At 41.2% G+C, this 22086-nt stretch overlaps 2 protein-coding genes across 2 annotated transcripts; both read left to right on the top strand.

Moving 5' to 3' along the window:
- Positions 1-724: 724 nt before the first annotated feature.
- Positions 725-11953, top strand: zpld1b (zona pellucida-like domain containing 1b). Its single transcript, XM_049576501.1, has 10 exons — positions 725-830; positions 2596-2816; positions 2931-3112; positions 3537-3609; positions 4856-4953; positions 5742-5822; positions 6041-6212; positions 6289-6394; positions 11487-11516; positions 11781-11953. Exons 1-10 carry the CDS (start codon positions 725-727, stop codon positions 11951-11953), a joined length of 1242 nt encoding a protein of 413 aa, XP_049432458.1.
- Positions 11954-13671: 1718 nt separating this feature from the next.
- On the top strand, positions 13672-21765 carry si:ch211-229d2.5 (zona pellucida-like domain-containing protein 1). The gene is made up of 11 exons (XM_049576667.1): positions 13672-13694; positions 17042-17165; positions 17545-17765; positions 18114-18298; positions 18383-18455; positions 18574-18671; positions 20214-20294; positions 20601-20769; positions 20859-20961; positions 21434-21454; positions 21629-21765. Exons 1-11 carry the CDS (start codon positions 13686-13688, stop codon positions 21763-21765), a joined length of 1221 nt encoding a protein of 406 aa, XP_049432624.1. The 5' UTR covers positions 13672-13685.
- The last annotated feature ends 321 nt before the right edge of the window (positions 21766-22086 follow it).

The raw sequence follows: 22086 nt of genomic DNA, 5'->3' as shown, positions 1-22086 counted from the left end.
GGCCCCCCCTGCTGAGGCCCACCGTTTGTGTGAGCTGACAGACGGAGATCAGACTGAGGAGAGACGAGTGGGAACCCTCAGAGTCCGCTCAGGTTTCTGGGCGCTGTGAAAAGATTTGTCCAGGCCATTCAGATCTGATGGAGTTTCCCATGTTCTGCACTGCAGCGGGGTTTTTGTCAAAGTGTTTGGATAATGAGTCCATCTATCTTTCTCATCTGTGCGCGCACAACTGATGCACGTAAGGCTGTGTTTGCTTTAGGTCCTTGATGCCAGCAAAAAGTGCTCACAGCAGTGTTGAACTCTTCTCTCGTCACAAACCAGGGGGAGAGGGGGTCCGTCCAATTACTTTGGAAAAGGCAGGAAACAGGTAAACAGGAGGAGAAAAAAGAGAAGTGGGGATGAAATGAGCTGCAAAGAGGGGTGACCTCAGTTTAAAAGGGGTTGGGTAATAGAGGTTTTGGGCCAACATGAGCGGCTGAGGTAAAAGCAGGCAGAGGGAGCAGGATAAGAAGGATTAGGGGACCTGGGGAAACAAGGTTGTACTACCTTGATAGAGGTCAGAGCGTGCAGTCGGCGGGGAAACAGGCAAGGCTTTGCGGGGCATTGTTTTTGAACATCTAATTTTGAGATAAGTGCTGTTATTCAACACCTACCAGAGGAATGTTATTAATGCAATGTTGACCTTCTGAAGATGACAGTGGGCAAACCTCTCTCAGGTGCTGAAATGACACGAATGTGCTTTGTCTTCCTGCTGATGAGTAACGCCGCGTCAGTCTCCACACAGTTTAATGGATACAACTGTGACGCCAGCTACCACAGCAGGTTTCCTGGTAAGAATACTTCCACATTACAAGTTTTCTCTTTGCAATCTCTCCTCTGCCTGCAGGTATGCAACACAGGTGAAACCGTGGAACACATTATAACACACTACTGTCAGCATATATTTTTCAAAGTGTTTGTTAATTTGTCAACAATTGTAGGTCCTCCCATGAAGCATCTGTAACCAGTGTATAAATGGTTAATAAAGGCTTTAAACATTTATAAATTCTAAATCACACAGTGAAAGCAAAGTGTTACTAGAACATAAGAGAAAGTGCAATTTAATTAAGTGCAGTACATTAGCACAGTTATTTTAATATCTAGCAGCTTTTGTAAACTGACTGGACTGACAGGTTTCAGTATCGGCCCATCGGGACATCCCTACATTCAACTACCAGATTTGCTCCACTAGAACTAGTTATAGCATTTAAATGATGTTTATCAATAATGGGCAAACTTTTGATGATTAAAGTCTGCTAATGTTTTTTAGTTAAACTGTTTTACTTGAGGAAACTTGAAACTTGAGGATTTCGTCCTCCTACAAAGTTTTCTGAAGATAATTTATCCTGAACAGATCAAATGTAAAATAAATGAATAAATAAACAAAAAACTATCAAATATTTTAATATTTTAGACACTTTTTGGTTTCTAAAATCCTGCATACTGCTCTAATATTATTAGACACACTAACATAAAAACTTCAAGGATAAACACAAACTTTGAAGTGGCTATATCATCTGCTACAATCCATAAAATAGTAGTATGAAAGTAGAAAGCATAAACTTTCTTATGCATGTTTCTGGAAATTAATTGATTTGAGCTTTGAGTGGTCTCATATTGATTTGAAAATTCACATATGAAAGTGCTGATTTTAAAGATGGTGAAAATTGGTAACTGAACTTCTCACGTTTGCAGCAGTGTTTTTCATTATGTTACAGATTATATTATGTACTACAGATTTAAAGTCTTTTTGTTTATCATCCCAGTGTGTCTGAGGAACAAGTCCTGCTGGATTTCAGTCCCTCAATCTAATCAGGGAACGTTTGTCTCCTGAGATGTTAGATAAAGCAGTGGTTCGGGGGCCCGTTTGACTTGATGTCACATCAAAGCAGCGATTTGCAAAACTTTTACAAAGTTGAAATCTGCATGGATTTCTCTTTTAATTCACTTTGACAAGTTTCATTAATAAGAACAAACAGTACCTGCAGCCTAGTCTCACTGAGGGGCGTCAAAATGCACTGCTTGGGTAGGTTCCCTGGCGTTGTTATAGTGACACTCAGAGCTACGGATGTAGTTTAATGAGCCTGAAAGTTTGCTCAGGGTGACAGGGAGGGGAGGTGGAGGGGTCCAACAAACACCAGAGTCTGACCTGGCTGTGGTGTTTCTGCCTCTCAAAGCCAGGTCTTTTTTAAGCCACGCACCACTGCCTTTACAGCCATGTTCATGCCACCTAAAACTGTGTGTTTTTTAGCGACATCTGCAATCTTTTTCTAACCATTACCAAGTATAACCAACCATAACCACCGACCCCTTCTTACCACCGATCCTGATGTCATTTTAGTAATGCTGGGGCTTGTTCCCAAGGGCCAAAACATGACGAATCAGTGTGAGATCACATTGACTGGCCCATGCATTAGCATGCAATAGCCGTTTTGGATTCACAAATGTATCTGCAGATTTTCCAGTGACAATCAAAGGAAATTGGTGCTCTCAAATTGCTTTTGTGAAATGGTCCCTATGATTGTAATCCAAAAACCCTTCTCTCTGTACCTCCAGGCGAGCGGGACATCAGTGTGTACTGTGGGGTCCAGACCATCACCTTGAAGATCAACTTCTGCCCTGTGCTCTTTTCCGGCTACACCGAGGCAGATTTGGCCCTGAACGGTCGCCACAGTGACACCCAATGTCGTGGCTTTATCAACAACAACACCTTCCCCACAGCGCTCCTTTTCAGCATCAGTCTCAGCACGCTGGAGGCCTGCGGTAACAGTCTGGTGGTAAAGAACAAGCTACACAAACACATGGTTTAAATATAATCAATAAGCAACTTCATCGGGTTGTTTATTGACTTGGGAGAAAGCAAAGTGTGGCTGAGATGTTTCTCTCTGCAGGTCAGCACAGCATACGGGGCCAATGCCTATGGGAACATGTCTCTGGTACAAATTGGGAATGTCTCAGGCTATATCGACACCCCTGACCCACCAGCTATAATCAGCTACCTGCCCGGTTTGTTGTACAAATTCAGCTGCAGCTACCCACTGGAGTACCTGGTCAATAACTCACAGCTGGCATCGTAAGTTGCCGCCAAAGAAAAAAATCCCTTACTGTCCAAAACACTTGCTTGACCTTCAGGAGTTACTCAGTGGATTTCACATTATGATTTATTCATTTCATGAAGAATTAATTAAGATTGTTTATTGTTCTCCTAAACTGTGGTGACAATTAAGCGCCTGGTTTAAAAGCCTGAGTGGGTTTGTGTCTTATGGTATTCTGAGAGCCATTCATTTCAGAATATGCATATTTTCTAAATGACTTTGCTGCTAATTCACATGCATATATTCCTCTTAACCGCTGTCTGTCAGCCACATAAATAAATGACTGTACTATAGCTTCGTATCATTATACTATATCAAACCCAATGCTTTCAAAATCATTAAGTGAATACCCACAGAAGATGAATAACAGCACTGAAGTAAATGTGTTGAATGTATTCACAGCTCCTCTGCCGCTGTGTCTGTCAAGGACAGCAACGGTACATTTGTGAGCACGTTGAGTATGATCCTGTACAACGTGAGTACACAGCTGTGTTCACCTTTTATATACAGTAATTTACCTTGCAATGGATGACTTTGGAGCTTTGAATTCGAAGGGATTTTTTTTTTTAAGTTCGCGGTTTGTTTTTTAATAAAGTTAACTAATTCAAAAAGTATATAACAGTTAGCCGGTTAGGAGGCAGGCTGAAGAATCAAGATATTTAGTATTTTTTCCATTTTATTTTCAGACAATTTTATCAAAAGACCAAAACCAACCGAGTTTTTTTTTCATTACAAAGAACATGGGCACTGTGGTTTATTTTGAGTCAATCCCAAATCATCCTGCAGCTTTAAACATTCATCCATCCATCCATTTTCATCCGCTTACCTGGCGGAGGCAGCAGGCTGAGCAAAATACTCCAGACATCCCTCTCCCCAACACTTTCCAGCTCCTCCTGGGGGATCCCGAGGCATTCCCAGGCCAGATGACTTATATAACCTCTCCAGAGTGTTCTGGGTCTACCCTGGGGCCTCCTGCCAGTTGGACGTGCCCTGAAAACTTCTAACGGGAGGCACTCAGGAGGCATCCTGATCAGATACCCGAACCACCTCCATTGGCCCCTTTCAACGTGAAGGGGCAGCAGCTCTAGTCTGAGCTCCCGCCGGATGTCTGAGCTCCTCACCCTATCTCTAAGGCTGAGCCTTAGCCACCTTACACAGGAAACTCATTTCAGCTGCTTGTATCCACGATCTCGGTCACTTCCCAAAGCTCATGATCATAGGTGAGGGTCGCAACATAGATGGGCCAGTAAATCGAGAGATTTGTCTTATTGCTCAGCTCCCGTTTCACCACAAACATATTCACTAAAGCACCAAATGTGTATTAATCCCTTCCTGAAAATAGTCCCCAACAAATGCACACGTTACCCCTGTTTGAGTGACATTCGTTATAAACTGCAGTGCCCAACTGTTGAAGGGAATAATTAATCCTTTTTAAAAAACATAAACTATATAGTTGTGATATGTCTTTACAGAGTTATGTTTTCGGAACAAAGTGAGAGCCACAAACAGGCTGGCAAAGTTAGAGAATATTGAGAGATAGACTAAGACACTGTTGCCTCAGGTCTTTTTGAGGGATTTATTAACAATGACAAAAATATAGAATATTGCCAGCATTCTAATTAAATGTCCAGACTGAGCTCCTCTACTTATTTCAAGTTTTGAATTTTAATTTAGTGAAAAAATAACATTTTTCTTTCTCTCTTAACTTTCTTCCTGTGCAGGATTCAACATATAATCAACCTCTCTCTATTCCAATGGCTGGACTGGCTCTGAAAACCAGAGTATTTGCTGCTGTGAAAGCCACAAACTTAGACAAACGGTATGAGATAACACCTGATTATTCATTATTAAATATTGATTTTCTCTTAATTTTCAGATGACATTTTTCCAATACAAAAACAGCTTCAGTGAAGCAGAGACAGGGTTTGTACGGACAGGGACAAGTCAGATTCAGAGACTTCCAAGTACTTTTTTAATCACTTATTTTTATTTTTGAGGATTAAATTGTTTCCTCGACAAACATCTGTTGCAGGGGAGTGGTGCAAAATCATCAACAGAGCAAATGCATGCTACCACAGCCGAAAAAATATTAATTATTAATTAACTGCTTATAATGTTTCAGACCTGTGGTTGGCATTTACAAAAAGAGCAGGAAATTAAAAGCAGGATTAGAAAGTTATTACAAGCACGTCCATTCTTTGCTTCCTAGTTTTAAAAAAATTGTAATTTAAAACGATTTGTTGTTTTATTGAATAAGTCTGTAGTCAACTCAAGTTTATCAAGTACTTTTTTTCAAGGAACAAGTCTGACTTTCAAGATCTTCCAGTACCTACATGTCTGAGTGCAAAATTCAAGTATTTAAGCACGTTAAGCACCTTGTACGAACTCTGCGGAGGTGATATTTTGGTCAATCACAGCATCGTTCCCACCATCATTTTTACTGATTTAGTCCTTTTTCTCTATGCTTTCCCTACATTCATTATGCCATTATGTTATTATTCGACATGAAGGCGCCAGTCTGCAGCAGAGAGCGCCCCGATCTGTGCTTTCCCATGTGCAGTTAGATCTCTATCCTCCATCCCGTCTCACAGTGTTGCCCCTTTACAGGTGGAACATTTTGATGGACTACTGTTACACAACCCCCTCAGGGAATCCTAATGATGAACTCCGCTATGACCTTTTCTTTGGGTAATTTCACTTTTTTTTTCTTCTCAAGATGGTGACTTGATAAACCACAAAAGGGAGTCATTACCCATTCAGGCTGTCCAAACGGCTTATCCACATGAATGATTCCTTTTTTCCTTCCTTCTCAATGAGAGCTTAAGCATAAATTTAGACATCAAATCTATCATTTTCAGGGTGTGCGTAACATGTGTGTGTATGTGTGTTGTACTCCTTCCACACAGCTGCTACAAAGACCCGCAGACGACCGTTTTTGAGAATGGGAAAAGTCAGATGGGACGTTTTTCCTTCGAGGTTTTCCGTTTCGTTAAACACAGACACCAGAAGATGTCCACTGTGTTTCTGCACTGTGTCACCAAGCTTTGCCGGGCAGACGATTGCATCATGCTCATACCAGTAAGTGCAAAACCATGATCTCAGTTTGTGTCCCCTGACCTCAGTGAGGGCTAAGATCTGATGATGTGATTGGCAGATTTGTGGGCGACGGCGCAGGCGGGATGGAGAGGAAAGCCTTGATTCCCCACCAGCAGCATCTGGGAACGCTGTCATCACTGCTGGACCAATCATCACCAGGAGTGGTATGAACAATAAACTGACTCTTACAGGAATGGTTTTGACATTTTGGGAAATACGCTTATTCACTAACTGAGAGTTAGATAAAAAGATTGATATCACTCACATTAGCCCAGTCACCAGAATAAATATTGACATTGAACCTTTCTGCAAACAACAGATACATTACATTTGTACGTTTCATACGCATCATATTTCTAAAGTGCTGTAGCTCAGATTATAATTACTGCATATGAGCCGAGTTTCTCATCAGGAGGAGGAAGGGATGGTAGTTAATGACAGCTGGGCGAGACGGCTGCCAAGCAGCAGACCACTGTTTGAGTGATAGCTCCAGCCATGTTTGTAGTGATCAAGCTGAGTATTAAAAAAAAGAGGATAAACAACTATAAAGTCTGTGTCCAGCTCCTGTGTTAGAGTATGTAGGATGGACAATTGAAAATGGGAAATGAAAATGGCTACATATGAAACATACAAATATAACATATGGTTGTCAGAAATGTATAATGCCAACCCAGTCTCACTCCGAAGTTGTCGCAAATCCGGCACTTGGGCACTGACTTGCAGCATTAGGAAGTAGGGCATTAACGACATTGATTTTTTTCAGGTCGACTTATCTGTCAATAAAGTCGAAGTCGAGTCGACAAGTCATTTGAGGATGTCATCACATTGACACGGCGGAGGAAAGTGAAGTATCTCCACACGTGTGACGTGTGTCTGTCAAGGCCCGAACATACTCCGGCGGAACGTACGTGGAACGGACTCTGCGCCTGCGGAGGTCCACACGGACTCAAAGCGGACGTCCGCAAGCCCTGTGCGCGCAAAGCTCAGATTTTAAAAAGCTCCGCGCACCAGTGACTGCTTGGCATGTATTTTTCACTCGTACTCGTCTCGTACTCGTCGTCCTCCGCTTATCCGGGTCTGGGTCGCGGACCCGGATAAGTCCGGGTAAGTCCAAAGAAGCCCAGACAGTCCTCTCCACAGCCACTTCCGTCAGCTCTTCCGCGGGAAGCCCGAGGCGTTCCCAGGCCAGCCGGGTGATGTAATCCCTCCAGCGTTTTCTGGGGCGGCCCCGAGGTCTCCTCCCGGTTGGACATGCCCGAAACACCTCCCAAGGGAGGCGTCCGGAAGGCATCCTTACTAGATGCCCAAACCACCTCAAGTGGCTCCTCTCGATGTATTTTTCACATCGCGGGGATTTTTCACGGACATTTTTACAGGAAACTACAACGCGGAAGTGCGCTCGACTATGACAGCCCGAATGACTGTGGGCATTCCTCGCGGAGTCTGCTCCGCTTAAGTATCAGTGTAAGCCAATCAGAGGCAGCAATTGCATTCCGTACACAAGCACACACAGAGAGGCCGTTTACACGTGGCCGGCTATTTTCATAAATGGACATTTCACCGTCTCCGTTTTCAAAAAGATCTTCGTTTACACTTTCCCGTGTATATATACACAAGAGCACGCCAAACCTGTAGGTGGCAGTGTAACAAGAAGCTCAAGCCTTCCATGTATCCATTGTCATCATAGCAACATAGGTCGCACTTTTGACACAGACGCAAGTTCCGGCGCATACTGTGACGTTGGCTGCCTATAACTCTGTTTATCTCCTTTTATCTCAGTTTACATGCATACGTGCAACCGGAGTTTTCTAAAATCTCCACTTTGGCCAGAGTTTTTTGAAAGACTCGTTTTCAGAGGAGAAATCTCTGTTTGCGTGTAAACGAAGGGCACAAACGAAGGAAGATGTCTCCGTTTATCAAAATCACTGTGTACGTGTAAACGACCTCAGAGAGAGGGGGGAAAAACACACGACTTGTCGACTCCTCCTGGGGGGTGTCGACTTGTGCCACTGACGTCGACACGTCGACAAATCGGCTTTTCTGTTAATGCCCTATTAGGAAGCAATGAAAAAAGGCGTCCTTTTACGTTGGCATGACACACGGCCGGCTGAAACACGGCAGGACACGGATGAAAGTTAAGGCGCCGAAAGTCTGACTGGGGCGGGCTGGAGGGGTGGCAGATGTTTCCAACAAACACAGAGTTTTACCTGAGAAAGCGGTGTCCGTATCCCTAAACCTAACCACGTGCTTTTATTGCCTAAACCCAACCATGTGTGTTTGTTGTTGAAGGGGAAAAAAAACATCAGTTTGCATTGTTGTACCGATGTAGTGCATTTATTTTGAAAGACACTGTATATAGACGGTATATTTCCCGTGAAAACAGAAGTGTTTTCTGAAAGAAGACAATGCATGTAACAGGCAGAACTTGACATGGCGTCCCAGCACATCAACATCCAACACACCCAGGGTACTTTGCATGTCGTATTTGGACTTGGAAAGTCAATATGTGACAGGATGGGAGTGAGAATATGTGAGAATACCAACACTTGGGCAGAGACTTCTGCCGTCAGACACAGACAAAAAAGCCGTCCTTTCACATTGGCATGCTACACAGCTGGTCGCCGTTATTGTGTAATGTCGGCCTCAAGGGGAAGCACAGCGGGACAACAACATAAGTTAAGGGGTTGAATGTCCAAGTATGGCGGGTGGGACCGGTGCTGGATGGGTCCGACAACCACTGACTTTCACCCGTGAAGCAAGTGTTCGCTTCCCGTATGATCGTAAAGCCAAACCCTGTTCTTTTTTCCTACACCCAACCACGTGTGTGTGTTGGTTAAACGTAACCACATGCATTTGTTGTTGAAGGAAAAAAACATCAATTCAATTTGTACTGATGTGGTACGTTGAGTTTGAAAGAGACCGTATGTAAAGTGTACATGGAAGTAGACACGGCGTCCCAGAACATCAACCTTGGACATCATATGTTGATGTAGAAAGTCCATGCCCAAACGTCGACATGTGATGAGGTCGGAGTGAGAATGTGTTGACAATGCCAACGCGGTGCCTCTGCATCTTCTGCAGCCGTTCAGATTAGCTTAGACTCAGTAAAAGGTCACTAACTTTCAAGATTTAAGATTCTAAGAACTTTATTATAAATCACGTAGTGACAGCAGATTGTCTTAGTTAGGGGCTCGTAAACACCAAAGAAAGAACATATAGACCCATTAAAGAAAAAACAAACAATTCCATAAGTAAATAAGAGCAGGTGTGCAATGATGCATTAAAAATGTGGTGACAGTCTATTTGGCCTTGTTTAGAATAGATACTGCAGTGGGAATAAAAGAGATACTGTAATTCTTTTTTTGGCCGGAGGTACTCTGAAGAGGCTGCCTGGCAGGAGTAGCTGAAAGCAGTGGTGAAGGTGTGTGAGGGGTCCTTAGTGATGAGGTCTGCCTTTCTTTTCACTGCACAGCTGTGAAGGTCTTTTTTTGCTCTTCTCAGTGAGGAATTTGTACCAGGATGTGGTGTTGATTGTGAGGACTGCTGTTAAAATGCCTGTGTGATGTTAAAACTTTTCAGCCTCATCAGGAGAAACATGCTGGGTCTTTGTGTAGACCTCGTCTGCGTGCTGTGTGGAGGATAGGCAGTGGTCAATGTTAGTGCAGTACAGCCCGAGGGGTCCAGAGAGAGGGTGTGAGGCATCATGTGCACGGCACCCCAAACAACATAGCCAGAGGCCTATGATGTCCACATTTGGATAGGATGTGCTTGTCTGTAGGAGGGCCACCAAGGCCATGTCATCAGCAAACTAAAAAAGTGACAGTCCATCGCTCTTGCAAGTTTAAAATCATTCAATTTGACATGTTTGGGTTCGTCCTTTAAAAAGTCTATAAAGTCAGTGATGCGTTAACCAACCTTGGAGGCGGTGCAGAAGTGTTTTTGTGTTTACTGTGTTTAAAGCAGATGATAAGTTCATGAATAAAATCCTGACATATGAGTTAGTAGAGTCGAAGTGCATAAACACTGCACCCAGACAAGTTAGCCTGGCATCCTCTACAAACTGGAGCGGGTCCAGATGCTCCCCCACCATGGCTGCAAGCTCCCAGTCACCACCCTCTCCATGTATTTGCAGAGGCTGGAGGTGAGGGCCACAGGCCTCAATTTGTTCTTGGCTTTGGTGTGGGGCTTTTTAGGAGCACGGATGACAGCTGTTTTCTTCCACGCATTTGGGATGAACTGGTGTTTCGAAACAGTTGGCAATGCCTCCCTCGCATTTACCCTGGTGAACCTCTCCTCCATCTTATTTTTGTAGTTAAGCTTGGCCAGCTTGGTTTTATGTTTCAGCTCCCTTTTCAGTTCAGTGACATGTTGGAGACATATGCAGCAGATATATTTCCATAACTTATTCTAGCGTTCTGTCTAGTCATGTTGGAGGTGTGACATGCTGCTCCAGCTTTGGGAGTAATGTAGTGACATTATAGCTTTTGAAACCCCCAAGCAGAAAGACGGGCCAATCAGCTGTGATCAGCTGTCAGCGCTGATGTAGCTGTCTGCGATGCGTTGTGTTATCAGGGCCTGTGACCTAGGCAAGAATCCCAATCAGTTGTGTGAACTCGTAAAGTATAGTGAGGACGGTTATAATTTCAAGTGCTGTGAGCGGTCAGCCTCATGTACTGTAAAGTTGATTGCCCATTCCATGTTCATAGACATGCAGAGCCCGCCCTTGACTGATTTTCCTGTTTTTCTAGTGTCCCTGTCAAAGCCATTGCCAGTGGACGCTTTGTCTTTGTGCTGAAGGCATAGCACATCCATGTCAGGACCGCTGTAGCAAGGGTTCATGGGGTGCCTTGGGAGTTGTTAGGAATCTGGCTTTGCCACAGCAGGATACTAAGCTGACATCCTGACACTGTGAGCCACCCATCTCACTTAAGCACCCAGGATCCAGGGGTGTGTGGGCCAGGGAGGACAGCCGGCTGTGGGTCCCTGGCGAGGGACAAGCCTACAGCCTGATCTCCCTCCCTTCTTCTGATACTCTGCCAGAGTAGCGTTTCAGGGTCATGAACCAAAAATTAAACCAAAATATTAGTAGTAGTAGTTTTTCCAGGTGTCAAGGTTGGCAAGTATGTGTGAAAGCGTATTTCCCAAAATGCTGAACTACAGCTGTATTTAGATAAATAGATCAACACATCCACAGAGCCACTGAAGATTAAAATATCTGTAAAAAATAATCTGAATACTTTCAAAATATTTTTTCAGATGAAACTCCTGTCAACAACTCCCAACTTGGTAAGCACACTTATGCAATGTCACAAAACATAAATAGTTGTAAAAAAAAAAAAAAAAAAAAAAAAAATCACCCGTGACTAAGTGTGTGTGGGTGTCGGTGTAAAGACAGAGGATACCCATGGAAATTGATGATTTAAGGCAACCACAGGAAAGTTCCACCTCTCTCTCTGAAAGTAAAAGAAACAAACCCAGGTCATGTTCAGCCCTCGTCAAAGAATGTGTATGTTTCAAGTTTCTGCTTTTCTTCACCTCTCAATCCTCCAGCATCTGGTGACCCCTCCCAGCCAATGAACCCAGTGACCAGTGCTCTGATCTCGGGCGTGGTCATCCTGGGCGGGGTCAGTGTCGGCTTCTTACTGCTGTCGCTTCGCCTCCTGCAGAAATCCCGCCTCCCAACAACCACAGCCTCAGGTGTTTGGAACCCCACCTTTAAATAAATACACATCTGTATATAATGACCTGTTGGGTACACAAACATGTGCATGTGTGTTTTTCTTTGTACACAGTTTATTAAATGTGTATATTTTATTGTTGTAGGTGTTGTGTATTTATTGCCTTTATTACCTCATTATTCTTGCTATTCATTGTCATCATATTGTTTGGTAAATCACAGTGTTTACAGAAGCTTTACACTCTGATGCAGATGGAAAACTTTAATCTTTAGATCTTGTAATAAAAGATTGCATCAGAAATATTCCCTTTCTTTTTTTGATGCGGGCCAACACCTCACTGAAATAATTGTGTCTTCTCCAGTTCTTCACATAAGCTTCACAAACAGCACCTGTGTTTGATGAAAATTACTTTTTACTTTATTTTATTTTATCTTATTTTATTTTACAAATCTTATGGGTTAATACAAGAAGAATAAATAGCACTGACACAAAAATATAAACCAACATCACATTTTTATTCTATTTTATTCTACTTTATTCTATTTTATTTAATTTATGTTATTTTACAAATCTTATGGGTTAATAAAGAATTACAAAAAATAGCACTGAAGCAAAAATATAAACCACTGTTTTTTTAAAATTTTATTTTAATTTAATTTAATTTAATTTAATTTAATCAGATTTAATTTGATTTAATTTAATTTTATTTTATTTTATTTCATTTTATTTTCAAAGCATAGCATTACGACCCCTACAATATTAAATTAACAAATCAGCATTGTACAGTTTTCAAATCAAGAAAGTGGATTTATTGTTGAATGATTGTCTCTGCTGTATTACAAAGCTTGAAAAAATATGTTTAGGATGTGGGCTAAAATAATTTGTGAAACAGTGGTCTATTTTATAAATTAATATTTCAACACTTTAGGAAATAAACCGGGGATCGTTGTAACATATTTTTCATTTCTGTCTGTATCTTGGAGCTCTTTCAGGCCACTGTGTTCAAAATCTGACAGTAGTTGCACGTGTGTGCCATTAGATAGTGTACCTGTTATATTTGTAACACAAACAGTGTGTTACAAACTACTGAAATTGTTAAAAAAAAATTACCTGGATTTTCTGCATCGTTAGGCCCATAGAGCAGGTGCACTACAGACTTCCACGAGCTGAGCATCTAGCCTCCAGTTTATTACTCTGCTAACTTAACGGGGGATAAATTGATTTAATTGTGTAGCTCTTTTAGACTTTAGTTCTGTTATCACTGTTATCAGACTGAATGGATCAAATCCCAATAGTGAAACAAGTTATTTCGTGGGGGCTGTGATGCTCAAAGAAATGTGTCCATTGGCTTACAGATGTCTCTTTCACAAAGTATGTCTGTGAGAAAAAGTCTTTTTGGACCCCGTGGCATCATGTGATGGAACCAGAAGTTGTAATTCCACTGCTTGGCCACTATGGAAGTTTGCTTCTAAGCCTAACCTGGGGCCTGACTAACTGTGACTCCTGTAGCCATGAACTAGCTTACCCTACAGCTAACAACATTCGCACTGACAACTTGCTTGAAAGATATCTACATAGATACATTATAAACATGCTTATAAACATGCTTTAAGGTTAATGGATTTACTACAAAGCAGCCAATGGTATTACAAAAAGAAAAGAAGTAGGCTAGAGAAAAATCATTCTTACCTTAAAATAAGTGTTTTTCCTTACAAACCTGGCTGTGTACCACAGAATGCTACCTCCTCACATGAGGAATAAAGATTAAAACTGAACCATGTGCAGAGTGAGTCAGATGATTTGTAGCTTATTCCTGATTGGAGAAATTTAAAGCATTACAACTTTCCCCTGCAGAAACCATCGCTGGTCTCTCCTTCACTTATTCACTCTATCGCCCAGGGCTTCTTTGAAAGATTGATACCACTCTCATTCCCGTATGCTAGGTATCCATCTGTAATGGTTAGCTTAGCAAAAAGGTTTGTTACCTTTGGACAAAGCTAGGCTAGCTGTTACCCTTGTTTTGTGCTAAGCTAACCATCAGAGACAGTTAGTTAACTTACGGAAAGTGTTTTAGATCTCCTCATCTAACTCTCAGCAAGAAAGCAAAGAAAAAGGATATTACCAACATTGATCTATTCCTTTAAAGCAGGTGAAGTTAGCGGACAGTTAGGTTCGGATGACTGACGCTAAAAGCTTTAACGCAGATTCCGATGACTGACAGTATAATGTGATGCGAGTGAGGGCAAGGCTCAGCAGGTTTCCGCAATGCGTTGGCCTGTGGTTAATGCGAGTTACCTGGCAATGTGGCATATCCATGATCATGATCATTTGAGTGTGCGTGGGTGTGCATCACTGCGCATCAAAATATCATAAAAAGCGTCATAGTATAGTATGTCATCAAAATGTCATAAAAAACATTTTAGTATAGTATGTCATCAAAATGTCATAAAAAAGGTCATAGTATAGTATGTCATCAAAATATAAAAAATGTCATAGTATAGCATGTCATCAAAATATAAAAAACATCATAGTATAGTATGTCATCAAAATGTCATAAAAAACATTTTAGTATAGTATGTCATCAAAATATAAAAAATGTCATAGTATAGCATGTCATCAAAATATAAAAAACATCATAGTATAGTATGTCATCAAAATGTCATAAAAAACATTTTAGTATAGGATGTCATCAAAATGTCATAAAAAACATTGTTGTATAGTATGTCATCAAAATGTCATAAAAAAACATTGTAGTATAGTATGTCATCAAAATGTCATTAAAAACATTGTAGTATAGTATGTCATCAAAATGTCATTAAAAGTGTCATAGAAAAGTATGTCATCAAAATGTCATTAAAAACGTTGTAGTATAGTATGTCATCAAAATGTCATAAAAAACATTGTAGTATAATATGTCATAAATCATCCAGGGCATGCACCATATTGAAGAAACAATTCCTTCAATGATTCTGATGCTTTGGCAAGATGTTTTGAAACCAATAAAAGGATTAAAAAAATCACAGGACAAAACCAGCATAGAGACATAAAGATAAAATTAATTATAGCTGTGTGTGTGTCTTATAGAGGACAACTCAGGCCTATGTTCTTAACTTATAAAAGCCATGAAGTGCAATGTTTTCTGCAACCAACACGAAGCTATCGTTAAACAAGTATTTCAAACACATCAAAATCAGTTGAAGAACAATCTCAATTCAAGATTTGAAGATTAATTAAATTTTTCAGATGAACTGAAGGATTAGTTGATCCTTTATGAGTTTAGAAACTTCTTAACTGGTTCTTCATCGAAAGAAACCATTTAAAAACCCAGTAGTTATCAGAAATATTTTCTACACAAAGCTCAGAGCAAGTTGATGGTTTAGAAATGCATTGTTTTCACATGACAGCAATGACAACCTGTAATATTTTATATTGTTATAACAGTTCAGTTTATAATTGCATTTGTGTGCACAACCATGGCTTTGGCCATCACAGCCCACCAATGACCCATATTTGTCTTGTGGGTAGTAAAGAATTCTCTAAATAGGTTTCATGCCACTTCCTCTGTGATCTATCCACAATCAGCAAAGTTTGCTCATTCCTCTTTATACTGACACATATCTGTGAAAGTTTTCCAAATGTCATGGCCTCGTTGGTGTCCAATCTCCAGGAAAATGAACAAAACACCAGGCACTGCCAGAGCTCATTTGATGACTGCCAGAATTAATCTTTCAATTTTTACCGCATTGATTTTCTTTTCCGATGACCTATATAAATGTCTGTTGGCGGCAGCTGCGTCTCACGTGTCTGACTCCGCGGCTGTTTTTGTGACCTGCGCGGCTCTGCTGCATTCACTGCTCTTTATCACTCTAATCCCTCATTTCAACAGGCATTTTGTGATGTATTCAGCGTCCACAATGACCACAGATAACTGAAACAAGAGGAATAAATGCTATCATGCCCCCCTCTCAGTTTACTATCGGCGATAATTGATTAAACCCTCCTCCCAAAATGGAAATGAGGCTGGGACTTGCCAAGTTCAGGTGAGTCAGATCCAAGAGGGAACTTATTCCCTAAAGACCTGAGAAGACAGAGGGAGTGCTGGCATGTTTTGGTGTGCACGTCATGACAATAATAACATGTCCTGCATTCGTGTGGTTTCGTGCGTTTGACAAAACATTGACAGAGACGCCCAGCCTCCAACTTGACCCTGATCAGAGCTTTCTCTTCCCAGGTGGCTCAGCTGACAAGATCGGGTTTCCAGCTGTCCTTAAATTATGTTTCTCTTGGTTAAACATCAACATTAATGTCATTTCAGATGATGCTTTAAAATATATGGGAATTTCTACATTTGGAACATATGGATTTTGGAACATAAATATTCCAACGTAGATCTTGTGCTAATTACACCCCAAAAATAAGAAATTCACAAGGCTTAAATATGATAAATGTCAGTCATATTGTCAGTCTGACTCACATATTTGTCAATAACAACACGCCACAAAATTATGAGCATCAAATCTCATCATATAAAAAGTCTTTTGTGCTTATTTTTCACATTAAGGGTCACATTAAACCACCAAACCCCCCAGAAGACAACAGGTCCTCTTCCCTCTATTATGAGTGAGGCCCTAGTTGAATAGACACCATACATACTCTTACTTCATTATGTTTCATATCAGTGAGCAATGGGGGCTGCATTTTGCACACAAAGTCACAAAGCCTTATGGACATTGTTTAAGCATGTTACTTTGAAGGGGGCTGTGTTGGGTTTCATCATTTGCCTCCAGGAGAGGACCTCAGCCACAAAAAGTGGATTGTTTACGCATACTGAAGCAGCCCCACCAAAGTGCCATTGACCCTGTTTCCAACCAATCCTACACCAGTGTTGTGACCACACGACGGTCACGTTCACCATATATAAAACAGCCCGCTGCTCTCTTATCCTAAACCCGCAAAGGAGACTGGGGAGGTAAGATCCAGGCTAAGAGGCAAATAGAGTTTGCTTGATTGACAGCTCTGGATTCATCATCTAAATTTGGACCTTTATTGTTAAAATGGCCTCGCTGGATTTCTTCTGCATTGTGCTGGATTTATTAGGATTCTCCATGTTTGATATCTGTGTGTTTGCCTCAGCTTTTTCACAGAGGGCAGAGCAGTGAGATGGCTTTAATCAGCTTCCTCATCCTGACCTCCTTGTGTATTGCGGGCCGAGAGGCCCTCAGCCTATCTGACTGCGGAGCATTTGCCAGACGACCAGGTAAGATGAGCGTGACCTTCAGTCTCACTTATTTGTTTTGGAATGAAGGGGTCATATTGATTTTAGTTCAGATGTAGACCTTTAGGGAAACCATATTGATTTCAGTTTCCTCCAGATATTTAATTAGCACATCTGAAGGAGTGTTAATTGCACTGGTAAATATGTGTTTACAGGAGCACAGTAGATGCTGAGACAGATATAGTGACGTTAACATTTATAATTTTATTAACTGTGGGTCTGTTTTGCAACTTTAGTGGATTTTTCTATGATGTGATTGTCCATACATGTGCAATACTTTTCAAAACCATCTGAATTAACACTAGTTTCTATGACATTGCATCTAAATCTTTAATTAACAATGCCATCTTATCACCATCAGAATACACTGATATCGCTGTGGTGTGTGGTACATCTGCCATCGACCTGGCGATTCAAATCTGCCCGGCCGTCTACACCGGTTACAATGCGAGCTTACTGATCCTCAACCATATCCGGGACAATGTTGACTGTCAGGGGACCCTGGACACCTCAGTGGTACCTCCTGTGGTGAGATTCAGCTTCCCCATCACGGAGGGAAACGCCTGTGGGAGCACCTTCTTGGTGAGTATTGTATCAATGAAGTGTCCTGATTTAAAGTCATGAGGGATGGTGATTGTGGCACTTGTTAACCTTTAGCTGAGGAGAGTTCAAGCATATTAAGGAAACTGAAAGAGTTTCCAACTCCTGTGTTTTGAGGCCAGGTAGGAAGAAGTGAAAAAGAGAATTTCAGTCTGCTTTTGAATTAATATAAAACAGAGTCATGCAATCTTAACAGCCTCCTTTTCTGAGGAGACTGAAAGAGTTGTTCCACTTTTTCGCTGTGATTGCATCACTGCTGCCTGCTGTGCCGGAGACATTTATTTTTAAGCATTTCTTAAATAATCGTACACCCACTAAATTATTCCTCAGACCACGAGCGCGCCGGGGACGGGAATATTCTCCGACTTCTCCAACATCCAGACGGTCAACGTCAGCGGGGTGATCCGATCCTTCGACCCCACCATTGGGATGATCACCTACAATGCCGAACTCAAGTATTACTACTCTTGTGCTTACCCACTGGAGTATCTCATCAACAACACCCAGGTGGATGTGTAAGTGTCAGTGAAAAACTACATTAACACCTCTAACTTCTCACTTGCGTGCCAAGTGTGATCTCATCATTTGCCTCCTTGCAGGTCGTCCTCCTCCATTGCTTTGAAGGACAACAATGGGAGCTTCATCAGTACCCTCAGCATGAAACTGTACCAGGTGCCTCCTTACACCTTTCCCACATACTACGCATGCCCTCATTTCTACGTGGCACCAACATCAAGTGATAAATCTTATGTAAGCGCTTGTATAATATTTCCTTCTCTTCCCTTGGCAGGATGTAAATTACACCACACCCCTGGTCTTTCCACAACTGGGCATCGAACTGAGAAAAAATATCTTCGTGGAGGTGTCTGCATCCAACCTGACCTCACAGTAAGAAGCATTTAAATTATCCAACACCTGCATCTTTCTCTTTGTCTGGTTCAGACCTGGACCTGTATCTATTAAACTTCTAGGTATTACACTCAATTATTTAAGTATGATACATATATTTGAGATACTTTTCACATCTTTACACTTCTACTCCACTACTTTTCATTGAGAAATATTTCACTTTGCAGTAACCTACATTAAGGATGAGCAAGAACACCATTATCTATCTTTGTCTGTTCAACCAGCTAAAATATCTGTTTCCATATCTGTACTCAGAATAGGGACGAAACCAGAAGTGGGTGGAGCTTTAACTGGAATATGTTGGACATACGTTGAAGTGGGTGTAGCTTAAAAGGGAATAGGTCGGACATATGGTTTTATTAAGCCTGAAATTCACATGGGTTCATCAGAATTTGCTATAGGTATTATTCATTAGCAGAGCAATCTCAGGATTAAGCTTCAGATAATTTTAAAAATCACAAGTTTGGATACTGAGACATTTTACCCGAATAATACTTGTACTCATATAAATTATCTGTGCAGGATTCATCTCAGTTTTCTGCTCAACCCTGATCTACATTTATTTGACAATTAGTTACTTTTTAAGATTGAAGATTTGAGCGTTTAAAAAGTATTATTAGAGAACCAGATTTTCAATTTTTGGTTTCAGATTTAACCTATTTACCCCTTTATCTGCAATATATTCTTTTTCAAAAACTCCTTATATTATACTTAGTGATATTTTGTCCTGTGAAATGTGATTTTAAAGAAATATATCAGATGTTTATAATGGGCTTCTAAATTAAACATATTACTTTAGTTATGACCAATGATATTTTGTATGTTAATTAATTCCAAAACATGTCTCAGTAGGTGTTTCTGTCTCCGTACTGCAGTCATCTGGGATCTACTCTTAACCAACTTACATGTAAACATATGTTTTAGTTGTAAGAACAGCTTTTATTCTTAAAACAATACATCACCCACAAAATGACCATTTGTATATCAACTGCTGACCTCATGTTAGCTCTAATTTGTGTAGAAAACTTTGTTTTTCTCACATGCCTCCATGGTGAACGGAGAATCCAAAAAGGGCAAACATTCTTAATGAACTGAAGTTAACAGGGACCACATTTAATTTCAGCAAAACTATATTTGTTGTTTGTAAACTGGTGTTTTCATATAGTTTTGCTGTCATTATGTTATTTTAATTCATGAAGAGTGTTCGCCTTTTTTGGATTTTCCCTGCACTGTGGATGCACGCAAGAAAAACAAAGTTTACTTCAAGAATTTAAGGTAACACACGAAGAGTAACTGCTATACAAATGGTCATTTATTATGTTTGTAGTAGGAGTAAAAGTAAAGAATGTTTGGTAGTTGGCAGTTGGGAAAATACTGAGTGAATGTCTAGGATAAAAGACGTTTCTGTCTCTCCTACTCTCCCATCACACGACTGTATCTTGATAGATTGTAAAATTGAGGATTCCACCTGTGACCTGGAGTCTCTGACTCGGTGCTGGGGACCTCATTCTTTCTCCACAGGTACTTTGTTCTTCTGGACCGGTGCTATGCCTCAGTGGGTCCACAGCCTACCAACTCCACCTTCTTTAATCTGTTTGTCTCGTAAGTCACAAAAACTCTATTACTCTACTTTTTGTAACTTGTGAATTTCTTCCAGTCTTTCAAGGCTTTTTAATTGGATCTGTCTCCCTGTCCAGCAGTGCAGATTTAAATCTAAACTTTTACACGTATCTAGCCTACAGGGTTTCCTGTCTTCCACGCAATAAGCGCACCTCAGCAACCTCTAAATCCAAAGGGAGCCCTAGTCTTGATTTTGTCTCCCTGCTTTTTTTAGCATTAATACATTGCCTGTATGTATCCGTGTGATGTGCAAATGGGGCACTTGTGAGGTTCGCCTTTTATTGAAAGGTGCTCCATAGATCGGCTCACCACCATGCTGGAGAACGGGGATAGCCAAAAGGCCCGCTTCTACTTCCCAGCGTTCCGCTTCATCGAGCAGCAGAATGAGACCATCTCCACCTACTATCTGCACTGCATCACCCGGCTCTGCGAGCGCAGCACCTGCAGCACCTTCAAGGTGGGAAGGCACTGCATGCATTTCAAGCAGAAATCTCCAATTTTAGCCGGATCACAAGCTCATGTCTCTATCTCTGATTCGATCCACAGCAGTGCAACAGGAAGAAGAGGAGTGTGGAGTCCACAGTTGTCCAGGAGAGCATCACTGAGCCGTCTGTGCTCACAGTGGCTATAAAGGCCAAGACAGAGAATGGTACTATCCCTATGTGTCTTTCTTTTATACTGTAATGACTGCTCCCAGTAGATGCTATTAAGAGAACTTAAGAGCAGAGCAGAACAAGCAGACATCACTCAGGTGGTAATATGATTAAAGGAATAGTTTGACATTTCAGGAAATAGGCTCACTTGCTTTCTTGCTAAGAGTTAGATGAGAAAATCGATCATGTCTATGTGCTTAATGTGAAGCTACATCCTGCAGCCAGTTAGCTTACCAAACTAGAAAACTGACAAATAATATTGAATAAAATGCAGACAAGGGTAAAAAGGAAAGATGTAGAAACTACAACATGGACTGCTGTAGTGTCTGTAAAACAATTTGTTTTGGGCATGTAACAATTTTCTCTGCTGCTTTTGCTCTCTCTCTCTCTTTGTAATTTAATTTATTTTCTGACAAATATAATAATTCCCTCATTATGAAATACTAACTCTTCCTGTCTTTCTTGCAGCCATTCAATCCAAAGAAGAGGGTGAGTATGTTATGTATTAACTTGGCTGCTATGAGAACAGCCTCTCACAAAGTTTTTGCTAATTACATTCCTCCAGAAATGAAAAGCACTTCTTATCTGCAGCAAGTCATAATGTATTCTGTTGTCTGCTGGAATAGAGCATGCCATAATGATGTCACTCTCATTTGTGCACAGCGCTGTCTGGTGGCCAGTCTGACAGCCATGGCGCGTCTGTTGGCCTGGGAATTGCCGTGGCAGTCCTTGTTGTGATAGGGGTGGCAGCCATTTTGATGGCGGCATCGTTTTATCGAAAATTGAAGCGGCTAAGCTAGCAGCGGCCCATGATCTTGGCAAGCAGAGTTCAACACAGGCTAAATGACATAATGAGTTTGACAGGTTGACATTCACATACTGGTGGAGGTGCATAATGTATGTATGTAGGACTCTGTTGTACTGAATCAGACTATTGATTGGAGCACTTAATGTTTCTTGCCAATCCTTCACAAACCATTAGACGTTTTGGAGAGTGAAATCTGAATATCATGTTGCACTGCATGGTCAAAAAAAGAAAGACAGAAATTAAGTTGTCATCTTAAAGGAGCAGTTCAACATTTTGGGAATTCACTTATTTGCTTTCTCCATGAAGCTACTGG

The sequence above is a fragment of the Epinephelus fuscoguttatus genome, linkage group LG5 (genome assembly GCF_011397635.1).
Source record: "Epinephelus fuscoguttatus linkage group LG5, E.fuscoguttatus.final_Chr_v1".
Lineage (NCBI taxonomy): Eukaryota > Metazoa > Chordata > Actinopteri > Perciformes > Serranidae > Epinephelus > Epinephelus fuscoguttatus.
This window is presented reverse-complemented; position numbering and strand designations above follow the sequence as displayed.

Coding starts and splice junctions, on each gene's coding strand:
- si:ch211-229d2.5 (XM_049576667.1), top strand. Junction 20,295..20,600: donor TTCTTTAATCTGTTTGTCTC/GTAAGTCACAAA, acceptor TTTTATTGAAAG/GTGCTCCATAGATCGGCTCA. Junction 21,455..21,628: donor CATTCAATCCAAAGAAGAGG/GTGAGTATGTTA, acceptor ATTTGTGCACAG/CGCTGTCTGGTGGCCAGTCT.
- zpld1b (XM_049576501.1), top strand. CDS start 725: ATGACACGAATGTGCTTTGTCTTCCTGCTGATGAGTAACGCCGCGTCA. Junction 3,113..3,536: donor AATAACTCACAGCTGGCATC/GTAAGTTGCCGC, acceptor ATGTATTCACAG/CTCCTCTGCCGCTGTGTCTG. Junction 6,213..6,288: donor ATTGCATCATGCTCATACCA/GTAAGTGCAAAA, acceptor TGTGATTGGCAG/ATTTGTGGGCGACGGCGCAG.